The 22,108-nt window shown below is 38.2% G+C and overlaps 2 protein-coding genes across 3 annotated transcripts in view; one reads left to right on the top strand and one right to left on the bottom strand.

Moving 5' to 3' along the window:
- The window catches only part of ELP3 (elongator acetyltransferase complex subunit 3), a 95,170-nt gene that overhangs the window by 21,163 nt on the left and 51,899 nt on the right, over window positions 1-22,108 (top strand). For both annotated transcript variants that reach the window (XM_057722611.1, XM_057722610.1), the window contains exons 6-8: window positions 1,485-1,553; window positions 3,905-4,059; window positions 20,937-21,098. In XM_057722611.1, the coding sequence (XP_057578594.1) occupies window positions 1,485-1,553; window positions 3,905-4,059; window positions 20,937-21,098 (386 nt within the window). The remainder of the gene's footprint in view (window positions 1-1,484; window positions 1,554-3,904; window positions 4,060-20,936; window positions 21,099-22,108) is intronic.
- On the bottom strand, window positions 16,909-18,099 carry LOC130845423 (protein yippee-like 5). The gene has a single exon (XM_057722613.1). The coding sequence runs from the start codon at window positions 17,985-17,987 to the stop codon at window positions 17,622-17,624; it is 366 nt and encodes a 121-aa protein (XP_057578596.1). The 5' UTR covers window positions 17,988-18,099; the 3' UTR covers window positions 16,909-17,621.

Here is a 22,108-nt window from a genome sequence, read left to right as displayed (position 1 = left end):
AAGTGCTTTACGACTTTAAACCTTATGGCAGCATTCTAAAGATAGACACTATTATTATCCCAGTTTTATAGATAAGGAAACTGGGGCCTAGAAGGCTTACACACCTGGCCCACAGTCACACCCCTAATAAGTAACGGGGCCCCACTTTGAATTCTGTACTCCTCACCAGTACATTGTCCTGCCTCTGCAGCCGTGAGGAAACAGGTGAGGTCTTGTGGAATTTACATTCTAATAAATGGGGAGCAGACAGTAAAGAAACAAACAAGAAAAAAATATCAGGTACTGGTAAATGCAAAGCAGGGAAGTGTGTCAAGTAAGGTATAGTAGCAGGGTGGAAACTTCAATCTTGGTGGCTAGGAAGGGATGGTCTGAGGAGGTGACATTTAAACTGAGCCTTGAATGACAAGCAGGAGCCTTTCAAGAATATCAAGAAAGAGCATTCCTAACAGACTGGCTGGAACCCAGAGCCGGGCTCGGAATGACGGTGAGGGCTCTGGAGCAGAGTGGATGAGGGGAGAATGAGGTTGGGGAGACAGGTGATGCAGGGATTTGTAAGCCAGGGCAGGGAGTTTGTTATAGGTGTCATGAGAGGCCATCCAGGTTTAAAGCAGGGGAATGACATAATCCAGTATCATTTTAAGAGACTATTTGATAGCTCTGTGGGGGCAGGATTAGAGTCCGGGCAGGAGTGAAAGCAGGAAGCCGGCAAGCAGGCTTTCGAAGCAGCCAGCCTTTTTAAGAAGCCAGCAGCCCGCAAACCATGTGACTTTTTTTCTTATGTATGGATTTTCATTTTTTACCTGTTTTTCATAGTTCAAATTTTTAAAAATACAAAAGGAATCTTTCGGTGAAAAGGCTTCCTCTCATCGCTCTCCCCTAGCCACCCCTTTCTGCTCCAGCCCCCTGACCAGACAATCAGTATTATCCGTTTCCTATACATCCTTCAAAGGTGATATACAGATATAAAAGCAATACATATTCTTTATCCTAACTTTTTACACAGTAGTAGTCTATCAAAACATGGCACCTTACCTTTCTCATTTAATAATGAATCTTCAGGAACATTTTATACACGTTTTATTTCACGACTGTAGACTATTTCATTGTATGATAGCATGAAGCCTTTTTGTTAGGCCATTACGAACTGTGTTGTATTGATACTTAATGATCTGGTTTAAAAGTTATTTTATCAAGTAACTCTTTTGAATGTGTGTGCACCTCTGTGTCAGTGAGCAGTGTAGCAATTTGGTGACCCTGGGGATTCCATAAGGGTTTACACAAAAGTATAACTAGGATCTAAGGAGCTGCCTGCTGTTAAGTGGAGACCAGCCAGATGCTCTTCAGGCCATTATGTTGAACCCTGACAAAGCTGAGAAAGGAAGAAAGGAGGCCAAGAGAATTTTATTTTTAATACAACCCTTTTGAAACTACTTTTTGTTCTTAATTCAGTGTGGGCATAACAGGATATTTTTCTTTTTTCTTAGCCAACCTCCATGCGAGCTATCCGTGCCAGGTATGACCCTTACCTACAGACAAGACACCGAATAGAACAGGTAAGGTTTTTAAAAGCATTTTTACATTAGCTCTTTATACTTAGAAGGTATTATTGCTTGATTTGAGTTGAACCAGAATTAAGAACTGAAATAGTATTTCTCCCCTTTGTAAGTTTTTAATATCCATCTGAGGGAGGGGGGCTATTTCGCAATACCTAGCAAGGTCAAAAACACTGCTTCCTTTAAAGACTACTATTTTCTGTAAGGATTTTATGGTCTCTAAGGTTCTTTCAATTTGTAGAAAGTCATTTATGGTATGAAATTTACAAAATGTGGATGTGTCTTAGACAATAGGTGGATGGATTGAATTTTAGCTTCTATAAGCTGGGTGAGCAGTATTGTGACTGGTTTGCTGGGGTGAAAGTGGGGAATTGACTGTACAGGGGGATGAGGGACTCTTGGGAGACATGAATTTGTTCTGTATAGTGGTGGTGGTTATACAGCTCTAAATATTTGTCAAAACTCATTTAATTGTACAGTTAAAGCTAGTGGATTTTTTTGTATATAAATTATACCTCCGAAGTTCCCTGGTTGCCTAGTGGTGAGGATTCCAGGCTTTCACTGCTGTGGCTGGGGCTCTGCAAACCGCACGGTGCAGCACCCCCCCCCCCCAAATTATACCTTAATATAACTGATTAAAAATAAGCACTATGTAGATGGCCTTGCTCTGTTCAAGAAATCTGAACATTAGTACAGATTTTCTTTTTCACAATTTTATTTTGTCCAATTTAAAACAGTGTGAGCACTGGCCATATACATCTACTAGGGCAGCTAGAAAATCTAATGGAAAATAGCACATACCATTGTCAGTAAGTTGCTTCTGTGCTTCACTGTTATTATTAGTGGGCACCAGCCAGTTCTAATTTTCACATCACTCACCTGAGCGTATATGTGTCAGGATTGTCAACTGCAGGAGAGGACCCCACCTGCAGGGTGTCTGCATAGTTTCTAAACTGACCATTGCTTCAGTTTCTTTTTTAGCCATGATTTTTTTTTTCTCCCAAATCCGTGCCCCCTGCAGTGGAAGTGTGGAGTCCTAACCACTGGATCACTGGAGAGTCCCCTTAGCCATGATATTTAATGCATTTGAAGTGTTTCACTAGCCATGATATTTAATGCATTTGAAGTGTTTCACTAGAGTTTGAAATGTTTATCTGTACCAAAAAGGAGCGTGGGTTTTGAAACATGTTAGAAACTACCAGAGAGCTGTAATTCTTTTCCTAACTGTAAATGCAGTGGAATTACCTGAGTGACTTTTCCTAAACACATGCCAGATTTCACCACAGGAATTCTGATTAAGTTTGGTTTAGGGTGCCGGCAAGATATTTTGGAAAAGCTACCAGGAGGGTTTAGTTGTGTATCCCTGGTAAACTACCATAGATATAGAATATTCTTTTAGCTAGATACACATACTTACAGATATGTATTTGCATGTGTATGTACATGCATGCCCATATGCTTATGTGTGTGTAAGGATTTACATATGTATAAAGATGTATGTATGTATAAGTTATTTGCCATTTTCAGAAACAAGTATTTTAAAAGGTAACTTTTTGCCCATATTAAGTGTGGACACCCTCTTTACGTAGTACATTAGAGTTCATAATTTGTGTTCTATTTGACCTAGTTTTTCTCAGGCCTAAGATATGGCAAGAAATTTAAATACCTATTTTTAAAAATTAGAATCTTGGCTTTTTGTAGTTCAAAAACTGAAAGATCTGTACCATTCTACCCCCAAGTAGAGGAGATATCATTTTATTTTCCTACCCTCCTAACCCCTGAAACCGGGCTTAAGGTGCTACCAGTACCCAGAATCTTCACAATTGATTCAAAACTTTACAGTTTTAATCTAAAACTTCTTTCTTAATGTTTCTTTCTAATCTTTCTTAATGTTTCTTTCTGATCTAGTGTTCTCTTTCTTTCATTTGCATCAAGTCCCGATTATGTTGCATATAGTCTTCTTTGTCCCCAGTGCTGACCACAAAGTCTGGCATAAAATACATAATCAATAAATATTTGTTCATTCTATTATATGTTGTATTATTATATTTGCTTTGCTGCTCTCTAATTTATATTCTCTGTGTTTTTAAATTTTCACTTAATTCTGTAAGTTGATGTCAGACTTCTTGTTATTTTTAATTCTCAGTCTTCCTCCTTATTTGAGTGATAATTTTTTTTTTCCAGATCCTGGGGTCTATTTTTTTTTTAGTCATAGAATTTGCTTCACATTTTGCTTCTCATTTTTAAACTATACTGATGAGAACACAGCAAAGTAAAATTAGAAATTTGCAATAACCCTCTTAGGGTAGTTGACTTTATCTTTCTAATGATGATGAATTTATGTCTTTCAGTTAAAACAGCTTGGTCACAGTGTGGATAAAGTGGAATTTATTGTGATGGGTGGAACATTTATGGCCCTTCCAGAAGAATACAGAGATTATTTTATTCGAAATTTACATGATGCCTTATCAGGACATACCTCCAACAATATTTACGAGGCAGTCAAGTAAGAAATCCTTATTTTATCATATTCACCAACGTGGTTGTTGGCTTATCCTCCTAGCAGCAGTCTATGAGAATCCTTCTTGCTCTATGTCTGTATTCCTAGTTCTTTGGGGGAGGGAGAGGAGAGGATGTCATTCTTTTTATTTGCATACTTTTCATGGATTGTAAGGTTAAATATCTTTTTTCCTAACTTTATTGAGATATAATGGACATTCAGCACTGTATAAGTTAGAGTGTACAGCATAATGATTTGATTTCACATATGTCATGCAATGATGGCCACGATAAGTTAACATTCATCATCTGAGGCAGTCCTAGTTCTTATAGTTACTTCTGTTTTGTGGGAAAAAGGATTATGTTTTTAAAAAGTGAGCATGGTCCACTGACATTAATATTCTCACAAAATCACTGTGCAAAAGAATAAAAAGAAAGGAAAAAAAAGAAAAACCAAAATCACTGTGCAGATCTTTTTGGCCTTAGGCTGGTCTAAACTTCAGGAGTAGCTTTGATTGGGCTAGGTGAGCCCACCCAAAGAGAGCACTGGGAGGTGCTCTTAATCTGAAACATTTATCTGCTATGAAATTAACAAAACAAGTGACTATTATTTAAAAGTTATTGTTCTATTACTATTTAATAACTATTAAATCATTTCTGTTTATGAATGGGATCATTTATTCATTTCAGATTCTAGTTGATAAAACAGAAGACAATTATGCTTTCTTTTGATACCTCATCTCAATTTTTAGCGAGAAGAGTATGAAGGTTTCATATATGGTTCAATGATTTAAGAAGTGAAAGTCTCAAATAGTTTGTATTTTCAGAAATTTCAGGAACACCTGGGGCTAAGTTACAGTGTACTAGTCCCGCTTATTTACTGAACGTTGACTGAAGGCCCACTAGGGACCATGCACTGCTTTGGGCACTGGGAACAGCACGGTGAGCAAGACAGGTGTTTTCCTTGCCCTCACGGTGCTCACATTCTACTGGTTCAACAAATAAACAGTAAGTGCTGTGATGGAGATAGACTGCTGGAGATGGAGCATACGTAGGCTGATTCTCTACATGAAGTGGTGACGTTTAAGCTGAGACCTCAAGTATAAGGACCAAGCACAGAAAAAATAAGACAGAGGCACTGAAATGGGGAAGAACTTGAGGTATTCCAGGAACAGAGAAGAGGCCAGGGTGCTAGATTCCAGTGAACAAGGGAGCAGATGTTATGAGGGAAGCTTGAAAAATTAGGTGTGGGCCAGATTATACATGCTTTTGAGGACTTAAAAACTTCTGAATTAGCAGCAGGAAGTAGATGAATGATTTTAAGCAGGAGACTGATGTGTTCAGGTTTGTAAGTAAGAAGGTCTTTCTGGCTATTGTGTGGCTGGTGGGTGCAAGAGTGGAAGTGGGAAACCAGGTGGAAGACTGTTGTATCCACCCCAGCTCAGATGAGGGTGGTGACAGTAATGACAGAAAAGGATAGTTGGATTAGAGCTGTATTTTCTTGTGGAAACTGACAGACTTTGGATTGGGTTGGAGGTAATAAAGAGGAAGGAATCAAGGATGACACCCAGGTTTTGGTTGTAGGAAGTGATCAAGGGTTGTGCTGCATACTGAGATGGTAAAGACAGAGTGAAGAACAGGTTTGTGGGAGAAAATCAAGAGTTTTACTTTGGCTACATTAACTTTGAAATGCCTAGAATACATTCAAGTGGGGATGTCCATAGGCTTTGTAAGAGACGTCTGGGACGGCATTGTAACACTGGGGATTATCAGCTCATAGATGGTATTTATAGCCATGCAAATGGATAAGATCACCTTATGGGAGAGTTTCAGATCTCCAAGGTATGCACCATGAGAAAGCAATTTTTAGAGCAGTTCTTACAGTGTGAGCCCATCATTTTTGTGTACATGCCTGTGTAAGTATAAATGCATAGGAGAGGTGGTAGAATGATGGTCATCATAGGCAGTAGTTAGCACTGAGGAAGAAGGGACATGGGACATGGAGGTAAAGGAGGACGGTTACATTTACTCTGTGTACAGAGTGCCGGGCATTGTATCAAGTATTCACTTATTCTCATAAGAAATCTTTCAATTAAATATTTAACTTATCCCTGTTTTACCAGTGAAGAAACTTTCATTACCCTGTAATTAAAACCATTCTTGGCACATAGTAGCCATGAGCAAACATGTGAATGAATTTTGAATGATCGATCTGTTGGTCATATATTGACAGCTCATGACCTAGGTAGGGCTGCCTCTTGGATTGGGGACAGGGCCATCTTTTTATGCTCTCCCTACTTATCCTATCCCCTTAACTTCTTTTGCTCTCCTTTGGGTTGGTAAAAATGAAAAGGGTAGAGAGACTTTTTCATAAGTTTGAATAAATCTCAAGGGTAGTTTGAGGGGCCTGGGTAGAGAGTTCCGCAGCTGGAGAGTGTGCGTGAGCAGCCTACTTTGTGTGATTGCCACTAGAGGATGCGACAGGTTAATTCTATGTCCATGAATCTTGACTTTGAACAACAGCTGGCCAGGGTGATCTCTCCGTCCTCCAGGGCCTTTAGTAGCAGGATGAGATAGGACTGTATTTTTACTGCTCATTCAGAACCTTGATCATTCATGAATATGAGTCATGCTGAGTAAAACACTGAAGTCTTTCAAACTTTAGAGGAGTAATCCATTGCATTCTTCCTAATAATACTGAAAATCAGATGATAGCTTAGAATCAAATGCAGTTGGAGGAAAAACAACCTTAATTAGTTCAAAGCCCGGTGATATTAGAATGGCAGCAGTACCTTGGAGGGTCACTGACTAAAATCCATTGAACTCTTGAGAATTCCCTCACAGAATAATCTATTCAGACCATCACATTTTTCTACCCACGTTTGTGTATTATATATTCTTTTCGCAGTGCAGCTGTTCTCATGTTGCAGACTTTGCACATTAAGTGGATTTGAGTCCTAAATATCTTGGACTTGTGTGTTGTCCCCACCCTGCCCCCCCATGAAAGTTTGCCACAGAGCTTTTCAGTCTACAGCTTGGCTCGCCTGGGTCTTGTGAGCTAGGCCAACTGAAGATCTGCATATTGAATTTTTAGCATGCAGTTAGTTTGACATTCTCATCAATTGAAACTTTAAAAATTTTGCTATATTCTTTGTGTGAAGTTTTAGCTTTGTTTTTGCAGAAATGGTCCAGTGCCTAGTGGTGTTTGTAAATTGTCTTTTTTATTGGCGGGGGGGTGGGAGGGAGGTGAAAATAGAGTTTTATACTATAAGCTCAGATCACGATATGTGTGTAGAAAAAGCCCTTTAAAGAAGAAAGCCTCTTTCTCTAATGGACTAGGCAGAGCCAGCATTGTTTTGTTTCTGTTCTTGAATTTACCTCAAGGGGGCAATAAACACTTTACTTTCGGATAAAAATTTATATGTGTTTTGAGTCTTCATTGCAACAGATATCATGAATGGCTCTTGGGAAGCAATAAAAGTACAATATGGGAGCTATAAAACCATCCATAAATGCTACACTGAATCCTGCCAACCCATGCTTGACATGTTTTGCTTTTTTCTCCTGGTCTCTATTTTATGAGATAATTTGGAAAAAGCCAATTTGTGGTATTGTGTGCTTTGTTGAGGTGAATTTTTTTTTTTACTGTCAACTACTTACAATAGAGTTGATTTTTGTTTGTTTTATAAATTTATTTATTTATTGGCTGCATTGGGTCTTTGTTGCTGCATGCAGGCTTCCTCTAGTTGCAGTGAGCCAGGGCTGCTCTTCATTGTGGTGCACAGGCTTCTCATTGTGGTGGCTTCTCTTGATGAGGAGCACGAGCTCTAGGCGTGGGGGCTTCAGTAGTTGTGGCATGTGGGCTCAGTAGTTGTGGCTCATGGGCTCTAGAGCACAGGCTTAGCAGTGTGGCGCACGGGGCTTAGTTGCTCCACGGCATGTGAGATCTCCCGGGACCGGGGCTCGAATCCGTGTCCCCTGCATTGGCAAGCAGATTGTTAACCACTGCACCACCAGGGAAGTCCCTGGTATTTGTTTTTTAGGGAAACTTTGTATAATTTGAGGAAATAGTTGTCTGGTTTGTATTATAGAGCTAGAGACATAGAAAACGATTTTCAAGTGTTGACATCTTTGCAAAATATAGAGCAGCCCAGAGATGCTGTGTTTTGAGCATAACGTTTTCTTCAAAATTTTTGGATGAGATATTTACCTTGCTGTTCTGTAAGTTCTCTTGTACATGGTATTCATGAAAACTGTTTTGGTTACCCAGTGTGGCCCACCTCTCTCAGCTGTAAGGTGGTGAATTTCATGTTTGTTTTACTATTAGTTGATACTAGTACAACTACACAGATGTAATACTGACTTTGACTAGCTTGGCATAGATAGATTTTTTTTTTTAAGATTAATTTTAAATTAGGTTAAAAGTTATGTATTGTGACAGATGAGTGGACCATATTTAAGGTTAAAATTCTTTGTTCAAATTAGGGTCAGGTTCTACTGTGAGCTGGAGTGTGTCCCTGCTTTGCTATCATGTGTCTCATCTGATTAAAGTTTTGCTTTTTTCTTAAAAGATTAAGAGTTAGGGTAAGGAAAAGCCCTAACAAGGTGAACTTATTTATTATTTATGGCAGGTTAGTAGCAAGCAGTATATTATATCCTTGCTGATGGAAACATTGAAAAGCTGAACAGAGAGGTCAAGGACAAAGCAGGTATGGTTTCTGTGAAAGCTCATTAAATCAAGCAAAGTGATAATCACTCATTACTATCAGCTAGACAGACTGCAGTAGTCTCCAGAGAGCATCAATTACTGGTGACTATCATCCTCTAAAAATCATAGCTCTGGAGATGAAAAGGACCGGTAGTGCGGTCTGAGTCACCCATTCACCAGAATGCAAATGTTGCCAGATAACTCAGAGCAACCTTTTAAAATAGTTTTCTTCCTTTTTAATCAGCCTTGCGCAGAGCAGTTTTGCATTCAGTCTTTAATGCTCCTTGGCTGTTTTCACAAGATGCAATTTAAAAGGGTAGTTAGCCATCAAGAAGTGGGTGAGTCATACCTTCTCCCTGTGGAATTTTTAATTCATTTCCGTTCCTTCCTCTTTTTTTTCCCCTCCATCAATGACTTTAAATCCTCCAACTATGTCCTTCTGTGTCTTGGAAAAGCTAGAGTGCTAGGTAATGCTGGGTACCAGACCCAGAAGATACTTTGATAGACTTGCAGAGTAACAAAGAAAGCAAAGCAACCTAAGAAGGCCTGAAAGTGACGGTCCCCTGCCTTGCTGCCCTGGCCTTATTTCTCACAGGCCTCAGAACCTCCTGCTTTTCTGGGCGTTGGCTCCAATACCCTCTTCACCCCACCCCACTGCCCCTCACTTTATATATTGTTCACTTTTACTTCCTCCCTTGGTCAATCAGATTTTCGTAGATGGTGACCAGGATCCTTAACATTGGTAGTCCAACCTAGGATATAATCTTAGTCATCATAAAAAGAGATGATGTTAGTTGTTTTTCTTCCAACATTTTATTTGAAACAAAAATTTTATTTGAAACCAACAAGAATTTTCCTGTGAACATCACATACGTCACCTAGGTTCTACAGTACTTGCTGTATCACATGCTTAGCCAACTAGCCATTCCTCTATCCATCCATCAATCCCTCTTTTTATTAACACATTTCAAAGAAGGCCGCAGACTTTGGTATGCTTGTCCCCAAATATGTTATCATGCACATCATTAGCTAGTTCACTGTTTGTAGTATTTTCTTTTCAAGTAAATTTACACACAACGAAATACACAGATCTTGTGGGTACTACTTGATGACAAATGCATATACCTGTGCAACAAAACCCTACTAAGATATAGAACATTACCATCATCCCAGAAAGTTTCCTCCTGCCTCGTCCCAGTAAATCCTCACCTGCACCTCCCAGAGGCAGCCATTGTTCTCATTTTTTTCCCTTTCATAGATTAGTTTTACCTATTCTAAAAGGTCATATAAATGGAACCATGTAGCATATACTCTTCTGTGTAAGGCGTCTTTCACCTAGCATTTATATTTTGAGAGTCATCTGTGCTGGGTATTTCAGTAGCTGTTACCTTTTTAGTGCTGGGTATTTCAGTAGCCATTACTTTTTTAGTGCTGGGTAAGATTCCATTTGTATGCATAGATCACAGTTTGTTTATCTGTTCTATTGGTGGATAGCTGGTCTGTTTCCAGTTTGTAGCTGTTATGGTAAAACTTCAGTGAACATACTTGTACAAGTCTTTTTGTGAATATATGTGTTTATTTCTCTTGGGTAGTAACTAGAAGTGGAATTGCTACATCATATGTTTAGTTTTACAACTGCCAGACATTTTCCCACAATGGTTGTACCATTTGTACTCCCACCAGTAATGTATGAGTGTTCATTTGTTCCACATCCTCACCAGCATAAGATGTTGTCAGTCTTTGTAAGTTTAGACATACTAGTGGGTGTATAGTGGTATCTCATTGTGGTTTTAATTTGCATTTTTCTGATGACTAATGATGTTGAGCACTTTGTTATGTGCTATGCTTTCTATATATATTTCCTTTGTGAAGTGTGTGTGTTAAAATCTTTTGCCCATCTTTTATTGGGCTATTATATATCCTGGATTCTAGTCCTTTGTTAGGTCTATATTTTACACATATGAAAACCCAGTCTGTGGCTCGACTGTTCATTATGTTAATATATTTGAGCAGAGTGTTTTGTTTTGGTGAAGTCTAATTTAACAATTTTTTTCTTTCATAATTACTGCTTTTTGTATTATCACTAATAAACCTTTGCCTACTCACAAGGCAAGACCGTCCTGTGTTCTCTTCTAGTTATAATTTTAGCTTTCATGTTTAGCTTTCATACTTAGGCTTATGATCCAATCTTGATTTAATATTTTATGTGTAGTGTGAGGTAGGAATCGAGGTTTCTTTTTTTCCATATACATACCTAATTATTTCAACATTACTTGTTTTAAAACTTCCCTTTCCCATATAGATTGTATTGGCACCTTTGTCAAAAATCAGTTGGCTGTATAATTTGGGACTCAACACTCTTCTGTTCCATTGATCTGTTTTTCAGTCTTTTTGCCAGTACCACAGTCTTGATTATTGTAATTTTGTAGTGTATCTTGAAGTAGTATGTCTTCTAACTCTGTCATTGTTTTTCAAGATTGCTTTGCATATTTTAGGTCCTTTACCTTTCTATATAAAGTTTATGCTTGTTAATTTCTATTAAAAAGTGTGGTAGGATTGGGATTGTGTTTAAACTATAGAACAATTTTGAGAAATTTGACAATTTAACAATATTGAGTCTTCCAATTTATGAACATAGTCTATCTCCTAGTTTCCTTAAGTGCTTTTTAATTTCTTTTAGCAACCTTCTGTTTGGATATTTTGTAAACTTTTAAAGTTTATTTCAAAATATTTTGTTTGTTGATGATTAATTGAAATTTTTAAAAACTGTTTTCAAATTGTTTGTTGCTGGCATCTAGATACACAGTCGACTTTTTTATATTTACCTTATATCATATGACCTTATTAAATTCACTACTTAGTTCTAAAAGTTCTTTTTGTAAATTTGCTAGGATTTTCTTCAAAAACAATCATATAATCTGCAAATACAGTGTGTTTTAATTTTTCCTTTTGGATTTGCATGCTTTTCTTTTTCTTGCCTTATTACAGTGGCTAGGACATTCTGTACAGTGTTAATTAGAAGTGGTGAGGGTGAGTCTCTCAGTCTTATTCCCAGTAACACAGGGAAAACACTTAATATTGCAATATTAAGTACAGTGTTACTTGTGAGTTTTTTTGTAGATACTTTTATCAGATTGAAGAATTTTGCTGAAAGTTTTATCATGAAATCATTTGTCTAATGATTTCTCTGTGACTATTCAAATGATCATATGATTTTCCTCCTTTATACTGACAGTATGTTACTTTGATTGATTTTTTTAATGTTAAACTAACCTCGCATTCCTAAGATAAACCCTATTTGGTCATAATGTATTTTTCTTTTTATGTATCATTGGATTCAACTTTCTAATACTTTGTAAAGGATTTTATTTATGATAGATGGTGGTCTGTGATTTCCTTTTATGTAATTTCTTTGTCGGATTTTGGTTTTAATGTTAGGCTGGCCCTGTAAAACAACTATGAGGTGTTTCCTCCTCTATTTTCTGAATGAGTTAATGTAAGATGAATATTATATCTTGTAAAAGTGCTTGCTAGAACTCACCAGTAAAACTGTCCAAGACTGGAGTTTCTTTGTGGGAGGGTCTTAGATGATTAATTCAATTCCTTTAATAGATAGAGGGATGTTCAAATTTTCTGTTTCATCTGTATCCATTTTGGTAAATTATATTTTTCAAGGAATTTGTCTGTTTTACCCAAGTTGTCAAAGTTTTTGGTATTAAGTTGTTCATAATGTTCCCTTATTTGTTTTTAATGTCTGTAGGATATTAGTGATCACACCTCCTTCAATCTTGATATTGACAATCTGTGTTCTCTCTTTTTTTTCTTTATTAGTCCTGTTAGGATTTATCAGTTTTATTGTTTTTTGCAAAAAAATCTTTTGGTTTTGTTTATGTCCTCTACTTAACATATTTCTGCTTTTATTTTTATTATCTGCTTTCTTTGGATTTACTTTGCTCTTCTTTTTCTATGCTTAAGTAAGGTCTGAGCTATCACTATAGACCTTTTTTTCTTTTCTAATGTAAGTATTTAAAGTTTGAAAGTTTTCCCCTAAGCACTGCTTTGGCTGAATCCCACACATTTTAATATGTTGTGTTTTAATTATTATTCAGTTCAAAATGTTTCCTAAAATTGTTTGTATTTTGACCCATGGATTATATACAAATGGATTGTTTAATTTCTAAATTTCCAAAAACACAGAGTTTTTCTTGATTTCTTAATGTTATTGATGTATAATTTAATTCCATTTTCATCAGAGAGGGTCTATTCTATACAATTTCAGTTTCTTAAAGTTTTTTTTACTGAGCCTTATTTTGTGGCTCAGCATATATGGTCTGTCTTGGTGAACATATTATGTATATTTGATAGAATGTGTATTCGGCAGTTGTTGGATGTAGTGTTCTATAAATAGAAATTAAGTCAAAGCGGTAGATAGTGTTGTTCAGTGGGGTTTTTTTGTTTGTTTTTTGTTTTTTTCTATGTCGTTCTATCAGATGCTAAGAGAGAAAGAGAAATTCAAATATCCAACTATGATTGAAGAATTATCTATTCTCCCTTTCGCTATATTAGTTTTACTTCATTTATTTTGAATATCTGCTGCAAGGTATATGCACATTTATGATTGATATGTTTTTCTGGTGTATGAACTTTTTATCAACATGAAGTTACCTTTTTATTATTATGAAATGTTCTTTATTTTTGGTCTTGAAGTTTCCTTTTTTTGATGTTAAATTAGCCATTACAGCTTTTACATACTTACTGTTTTCCCTATGTGTTATCTTTTTCCATCCATTTACTTTCCACCCATATGTGTCTCTGTATTGAAAATGTGTTTCTTATAGCAGTCTAGTTGGCAGTTTTATGGCAGTCTGCAGTAGTTGGGTCTTGTTTTTTTATCCATTTTGACAACGTCTGCCTTTTAATTGGAGTGTTTAATCTGTTAACATTTGATACCATTATACTTGCATCTACCAATTTAGTCACTCCTTTGCTTTGGTTTTTGGTAGCCAAGAGTAATGGTTTTACTGAATATCGTTATTGTTTAATTCTGTATAATGCACTTTTTCTGTATCCTTTCATGGGGAATGTCTTGAGAGAGAGGGTCCCTTATATCTAACACAGTGCCCTGAGGAGAGAAGGTATAGTAAGTCCCCTACATACAAACCTTCAAGTTGCAAACTTTCAAAGGTGTGAACATGCGTTTGCATGTCCAGTCACGTAAGTTAGTTCCCGTGTCTGGCATTATCTGTAAAAGCTGGTACCTAAGCTAATTGTTGGACTTACAAGCAAATTGGACTTACAAATGTGGTCTTGGAATGGAACTCGTTCATATGTAGGGCACTTAATATACTTAGAAAACATTGTTAAATGAGTGCAGTGGAAGAACTGTGCATTGAGAATTAGGTTTCAGGCTTATTTCTGTTGTTATCTTACATTATTAATGAGGAGGCAGGACTATTTCCTTTTTTTAATATTTATTTTATTTATTTACTTGGTTGTACTATGTCTTAGTTGCAGCTGGCAGGCTCCTTAGTTGTGGCATGCGAACTTCTAGTTGCAGCATGCATGTTGGATCTAGTTTCCTGACCAGGGATCGAAACTGGGCCCCCTGCACCACCAGGGAAGTCCCTATTTTCTCTAAAATTACTTATTTCTGTGACATGCTATGCTTTGAAGATTTCTATTGGAATAGGAAGTTTTATCTAAAAGATGTGTTCAAGGGTTGTTTTTCATCTAGCAGTCACTTTCTGACAATGACAGCTTTTCTATAATACATTTATATGTCTAGCCCTTAAATTTGAATGTGAATACAATATTAAAAGAATGTGTAAAAACCATGATTGTGTCTTTCTATTAATAGTACATTGCTGTTGGTTCTTCAGCTACCTGATTAGGAGTATAAAATGGTAGCATTCTTGTCGGCTATTGAAAGAATCAAAACCCCAAGTGTTGTTTTTCATATATCTTCAGCTTTGTCAACTAGCATGATAAGGGAGCAAAGGTCCCTGATAACTCTCTAAGCCATGTTACCAGGTTAGTTTTTTCATAGGTTGTACTCATTTAAAAATCGAAATTCTGTTCCTCTGTGTTTCCTCAGTTTGTGTTGGGCAGCACCTTATGTTATAGACGCCCTTGACATAACTGCCAATATCCAGGAAGCAAACTTGACCACCATCTCAAAAGGAAAAAGATAGCTATTTTTAAATTCTCACACATCAGACTCGGTCATTCTTAAGTCTGGAATATCACTAGCACAGCATTATACAGAACATCAAATTTTGTTGAGATATTTTCCATATGTGATTATAGTCCCCCATCCCCCCCCCCCCCAAAAAAGCATGTGATCTGTTAAACTACTGAGGAATTGCACCAATAACCCCAGATGGTATTTGGCAAGTCAAACAAATCTTTGGCTGTCCAAAGAAATTTATAAATTCTACTTACTCGTTTTGGGACTGCAGATGCAAAAGAGAGTTTGTACCTTGTGACTAATGAAAAGCAGTATTTCATCTACAAATTATAAATATTTTGTGATTTGGTTTGAGCAGGTTGAATGTGAGGTAGAGTGATGTCCATGTAGGAAAGGGTCCGTAAACCTCTCAGAAATTGGGGCCTAGACCTCTAGTGAGATTTCACACAGAAAATCTAAAGTAAGACACATCCAACTTAATTAATGACAGAGGTTTTAGAGAGGACTGTGGGAGATTAATAGTAATCAGAAGTGCTTTTTGATGCCACAGCCTTCTTGGAGTGAATCAGAAACAGTTTACAGTTCACATCATCTTTCTTCATTGTCTCCCTAGTTGGGACCTTAGTGCAAAGGGACAGTAGGTAATAATAATAGAGTCACTTTTATAGATCACTTTCTTCCTTCCAGAAATAGAAGCATGCTTTCCAAGAAATCACATCTATCTGGTTATATATCTGCTACTTCTGGCTCTTTGTTCTTAAGTGGTTCTTGGTTTTAGCTGTGTGTCTTACCCTTCAGCTAGACTGATGAGCATCTCTGGGACAAGAATTACTGTATCCTTACTTTCTGTAGATTATCTGGCCTAGTGTTAAGCAACTTTTAGGGTTAACTGTTTGCAAGAGGAAAGGTAACCAGCAGAATTAGCTACAGGCTGCTGTGGGAGTAGAGAGACCTACTGTGTCTTCAGTTATGCCTCATTCATTTACTCATTCTTCATATTTGTATTTTTTTAATTGCAGGAGAGTTTTTAGTGCTAAAGCCCTTACCTCTAAATGTATACGAGCCTACTGTCTTTTAGGAGCTTCCTGTCTAGATGGACAGACAGACATATACAAATAAGACAAACTCCATTCAGAGTATGGGCAAGGTACTTTACGAATGGGAGCACAGAGTTACTGAGAGGTGCTGGGAAGATGTCATGGTAGGAGAAATGTATTTGAGCTTTGTTTGAAGGCTGGGTAGCATTTGGTTTTTATTTGCTGTTATAGTCCCAGGTTATTGTCCCATCTCCCACCCCCCTACCCCCAACCCCAACCCCCCAGTTAAAAGAAAATGCTGTCAACATAAGTTATTGGCTTAAGTTATTATGCTTCACAGAGAACACTAGCATCTTTTATAGTTGGTGCCGCTCCTACGGCATACAAAAATGTGTGGGATTCAGCATAGCCCCACAGTGGTGGAGTTTAGGCTTATTAAAGATGACCCTATAATGCCACAAAAAAGAGAAGTGGAATTGGAATTAGAAGACCTGGGTACAAGTCCTGACTTTGTCTCTTAGAAGCTCACGATCAGGGTTGGAAAAATTTGGTACATTTCTTAAACGCCCAAGAACTTAACAAGTGTGCCTCTCCCCCCTCCCCAAAGGTATGGTAGTTGAACTCAGTAGTATAGGAGAGCCACACTGTCGGATGCCTATCTAAATGATATGGAGGGTTATAGCAGGCCATAAAATGCCAGCTCAGATATTTTGCTTAGATTAATTGACAGCCTTTATGCACATATTTGCAATATTTTTAAAAACCAATCATATTGATATCTTTACATCTCCGTTAAAGGAAGAGGCAAGAATCAGTGATATGTAGGACTAAATATAGCATTAACAAAAAGTCCTTTAAAAATTATCTTATACTGTATAAGATGACCTTATATTCTGTTCTTTTTTTTTTTTTTTTTTTAACATCCAACTATTACTTTATTTATATTACTATGCTTAAGTTACATGGAAAAGACAACCAAGCAGTTCCGCCCCATATCAGGAAAAGTTTCCAATCAACACCAATTATGTGGTGACAAATAACTAGGAATGGTGACATCTTTGGGTCAAGACTGACAAGGAAGAATGGGCTCTGATGCTACGGTTCATCTCCAACAAGGATATGGCACAATGGCCAGCACAAGCCATACTAACACTGAACCTTTAGCGCTGGTCACAAATTCGGATCTCTTCTCTGAAGCTAGCAAATCAAGTGAAATAACTGGGTGTAAAAAAAAAAAAAAGGTTTAAAATGAAGCCCAAATAAATTTAAAAACCATGCTCTTGACACATTTTCCTTTCAAAATTTACATAAAACACTTTTTCACTCTAACAGCCCAGATTTTTTTCCTCACATAGCCCACCATGTAGCTGCAGATAGACTATTCTGCCTCAAGATGTAAACATAGGGAAAAAAAATTAACGGCATCTGCATAATATTCTCTCTACACACTGCTGTTGGATGGAAAATAGAAAATAAAAAAAAAAGAAAGAAAAAGAAAGGTTCCATCATAGATTCTCACAACCTCTTGTTCCACAGTTCATGTATCCGACTCTGATGCTAAGGTGACAGTGTATGTAAGTAGATTTTTGTTTTCAGTGAAGAAGACCTGGGAAAAGATGGATTTATCTCTTTTTTCTTCAAGAGATATCAGATGGTACATGCTCCTCAAAGCCCTCACTTTCTCGAACTAGAGCACGTTCTAGGATCACACGGCCTTCCTTATAACGCTGGCTGTCTTCAGTGGCAAACTCATAGATCCATCCCAGTTTGCTATTGCAGTTTTTGCAGCTCACATCTCGAACCATGTGGCGGCCAGTGAGCATGACCCGGTCTTGAACTTCACTGTACTGCAGGTTAACTACCTTGTTAAAAAGAAATGCTCTGCCAGTGGCGCCAGTGAATCGAGTGGAGATGAGTTCTGAGCGGTTGGTCAGGATCGTATCACAGTTTGCACAGGAAAACAGACGGGTACCACCGATATGATCAAGGAAAATCCTGCCCATTTTTATAGCTGAAGTTCTAAAAACCCCGAGCGGCTGTGAGATCCGCGGCCGCCGGCAGCTCTTCGCTCCCCAGCTGAGATGAAGCCCCTCGGCCACCAGAGTCTCCAGGTTTAGTCAGATATTCTGTTCTTTAGAAAATACTCCATTGTTTTTGTTCAGATTTGATAAGAATTTCTGCTTAATTGCTTTTCAGACAAAAATGCAATTCTGAAAGGAAGATAGTGGTAAAAGCCTTTTGTAAATAGAAAATATTGGCTTTTAAAAACTTGAGATATTTTTTTATCCCTCCATTTCTGCTCCTGCAAAAGGTAATGACATTTTCCCCAAGAGGAAAAACGTTGAAACGGAGTTAAATTATTGAGAATAAGGTTTGCCTCTATGTCCTATACTATATTCTGACTACTTGTGAAGAGACCTTTTCATCCTTGTAGCAGCTTTCTCTAACAGTCTTGCTTGGGCCTTTGATGATCTGTGTGATAGAGATTAGCTAGTGGATTTCTCCTTCCTCTAGGCAAATTCCCATCTGTGCAGTTGCCTGTCCTCTAGTTTTAGTAATGCCAGGTACGGTTGTGCTGTTGAGCTTGTTAACTTAATGGCATCCTTTTAGGAAATACTGTGGGTTTGTTTGTTTGCTTGCTTTTTAATTTTTTTGGTTTTTTGTTTTGATGGGATCTTTTTTTTTTAATATATATTTATTTATTATTTGGCTGAGCCTTGTGGCATGTGGGATCTTAGTTCCCCAACCACGGATCAAACCTGTGCCCCCTGCATTGGGAGCATGGAGTCTTAACCACTGGACCATCAGGGAAGTTCCAGGAAATACTGTGGGTTTTATAAAAATATCAGTTAATGGAGAGGTTTTATGATACAATTTTTGAAATACCTGATTGTAAGATGTTCTCATTTACTTGTTAATTATACTCATTTAGAGTTTTCTGCTTTTTGGTTTTTTCCAAACTTCGTGCAATATGCTTTCTCCATAATAATGTTCTAATATTTTAAAATAATGGTTTTCTCCAAACACAATAATTGATATTCGAAGAAGGTGAGTTACATGTATCCTGTGGCATTATGCACTTTTGCTCCAGCATGCCTTGGGACCCACCTACTTGAGAGGCAGGAGACTTTCTGATCCGATTGTTTTAGAGAAGCCATATGATTTAGTATCCTGTCAGAGGCAAGTTTTGATAAGATCTGTGTCCTTTTTTGTCTTATGATTCATCATTTAGGAACTGTAGACTGTTGTTTACCTTTAGTTCTTACTACCTCTAGTAATCTTATATAAAACCTTAGGAATATAGAAATGGTGTGAAAGACTTCAGAATCAGTCATTCAGTTCAGTGATTCTTAACCTTCTTGATAATTACTATTAAATTAGAGAAGTCAGTTTTATTGACAATTATGAATGAATGAACTTAAAAGAGAACAGCAGTTACAAAACTATGGAAATTTTATGGGTTTTATTTTTCAAGAAAAAAGCTGTGAACTTCTTTGGAAAGAGGGAAATTATGTGGCTAAAAAAAGGCTTCCCTCGGGACTTCCTAGGTGGCACAGTCGGTAAGAATCCGCCTGCCAATGCAGGAGACACGGGTTCAGTCCCTGCCCCAGGAAGATCCCATATGCCACAGAGCAACTAAGCCCGTGCACCACAACTACTGAGCCCATGTGCCGCAACTACTGAAGCCCACGCGCCTGGAGCCCGTGCTCTGCAACAAGAGAGGCCACTGCAATGAGAAGCCCACACACCACAAGGAAGAGTAGCCCCCACTTGCCGCAACTAGAGAAAGCCCGTGTGCAGCAACAAAGACCCAACACAGCCAATAAAATAAATAAATAAATTTATTAAAAAAAAAAAAAGGCTTCCCTCATCCTCCCCAAAGAATTGAGAAAGTTGTAGAAGGGTCCACTGAGAAGAGTTATTTCATTCTAGAAGTTGAAAAGGAGACAGATCTGATGTCCCATGCTGAAGTGTCCAAGCAGTATGATAGAGTGAAACACAGAGCAAGGATTTTTAAAGTCAGGCAGACCTACCTTCAAATCCTGACTTGGATTTTATGAGCTCTGTACCCTTGGACAGAGTATTTAATCACTTCAGGAACTTCAGTTTCTTTATGTGTAAAATGGGGATAAAGACACACTTCACAGAGCTGACAGGAGCATTCACTGCATGTGGAGTGTATAGTGCAGTGCTTGGCCGCAGTGGCCTCTGTAGATAATAGTTCCTATCCCATCACATCAGCAGACCCCTTAGCAAGTCATTTTTACTTTTCTGGGTTTTGAGCCAACCTTAAGGCTATTAACTCAGACAGCTTGAATCTAAAGTGGTACTCACTGCTCTGATCTGGTTTTAGCGAAGGAGAAAAATGATTCCTAATTTTGTAAGCCATTGCTAAGATGAATAGGCTTGACAAAAAGACGTGTGCGTATAGAAGACATTTCATCTGAATTATTCCTATAATCATGCATACCTTCCCGTCCGCCTTCTTTTGTTTGCTCTTAACATGACTCTAAAATATGGAGTGGGGAATAAATAATGCAGATGGTTTGCACTTACATGAGAAATCATTGCTAGGAATTGAAAATTAGGGTTTTCGCAATTGAAATCCCTGCTTTCAAGGAGATTACGGTTGCAGCACCCGGCAGGAGAATAATGATGGTAATGGTGATGATAACATTGCTGTGTGCCAGCTCAGTCACGTCAGTCCCATGAGGTGTAGCTGCTGTTATCCTCATTTTGCAGATGATGAAACCGAAGCACAGGGAGGTTAATGACTTCCCTGTCTGCATAGTTAGGAAGTAGCAGAGCCAGGATTTGAACTCAGGCAGTCTGGCTCCAGAACCCATGCTGTTAACCACTGGGTTAGAGCCAGGAGGACAAAGACATCCTTTAAATGAGAGCAAAGGTCCTAAAGCTTTGGCAGGTTGTTTACTTTTTGATTTGCTCTACAGGTATTCTGAGAGAAGCCTCACAAAGTGCATCGGAATTACAATTGAGACCAGACCAGATTATTGCATGAAGCGGCATTTAAGTGACATGTTGACCTATGGCTGCACAAGGCTGGAAATTGGGGTGCAGAGTGTCTATGAGGATGTGGCCAGAGATACCAACCGGTAAGATGGTGCAGCTGATCTTGCACAAGGCTTCCTCTTCCCCCACCAATTGGATCTGTGTTCCTACCCATCTGAGACGGAGAGGTCTAGGTATTCCTCCTATTCATTCTTCTGTCTGTGCTCTTAATTCCTTCTCCTCCTTCCTTGTTTTTCAGTCTTTCTCTACTGGCTCTTTTCCAGTAGCCTATAGACATGCACATCTCTCTTCTTATTCTTGTCATAAATAGCCTTTCCTGTATGGAAAGCAGAAGGCAGGGCTTAAGGTGAGTAGTTTAAAACATGAGAGAAGGCCAAGGAGAATAGCAACAAAGAAAAGGGTTTGAACAGGGAGGAGACCAGGGTGAGATTTAAGAGACTAGTTGTTGTGAAGCAGATGCCAGCTGGCAGGGTAGTGAAAGAAAGGCTGGTGAGGTAATGGGTATAAACTTTGAGAAATTTGGGAGTCTAAGTAAGGAAAGAAATAAGGGTTGATAGAGCCATGTGAAGTTCTCTTCCCTCCAGGCAGAAAGGCAGGCTTCAGGGAGTAAGTGTTTGTTGAGTTGGACCTTAAAGGCTACTTCACTTTCATAGGATTTGGATAGACATGACGGAGGGTTGTGCTCGGAGAAGGAAGAAAAGGGAAACTTAGGGAAACATACAGGTCAACGTCTTAGCAACAACCAAGAAGAGTGCCAGGCTAAGGAGGGTGGACACTTCCCTTTAGGTAAAAGAGATCTATTAAATATTTTTGCACACAGGAAGAGTCTGATGGATTTCAAGCTTGAGAAAGATCAACCTGAATAGGTTGCATTCTTGGTGGGGAAGGCTTGAACCAGGAACACTGGTAGGGCTGCTGCAGTAAACCAAAGCTGTGCTAGAGAGGTACCGCAGGGGTGGAAAGAGTCTTATGAAGGTCGGGAGCTTTCCGAAGAAAATGACATCGAAGCTGAGACTTACAGGAAGAGCCTGAGTTAGTCAGGTGGGGAAGAAGATGATTGTTTCAGGCAGAAAGAAAAGTACAAGCAAGCTCC

This window comes from Hippopotamus amphibius, chromosome 2, assembly GCF_030028045.1.
Source record: "Hippopotamus amphibius kiboko isolate mHipAmp2 chromosome 2, mHipAmp2.hap2, whole genome shotgun sequence".
NCBI classification, from domain to species: Eukaryota; Metazoa; Chordata; class Mammalia; order Artiodactyla; family Hippopotamidae; genus Hippopotamus; species Hippopotamus amphibius.
This window is presented reverse-complemented; position numbering and strand designations above follow the sequence as displayed.

What these genes read in the sequence shown, in the direction of transcription:
- LOC130845423 (XM_057722613.1), bottom strand. Translation starts at nt 17,987, where the DNA reads ATGGGCAGGATTTTCCTTGATCATATCGGTGGTACCCGTCTGTTTTCC.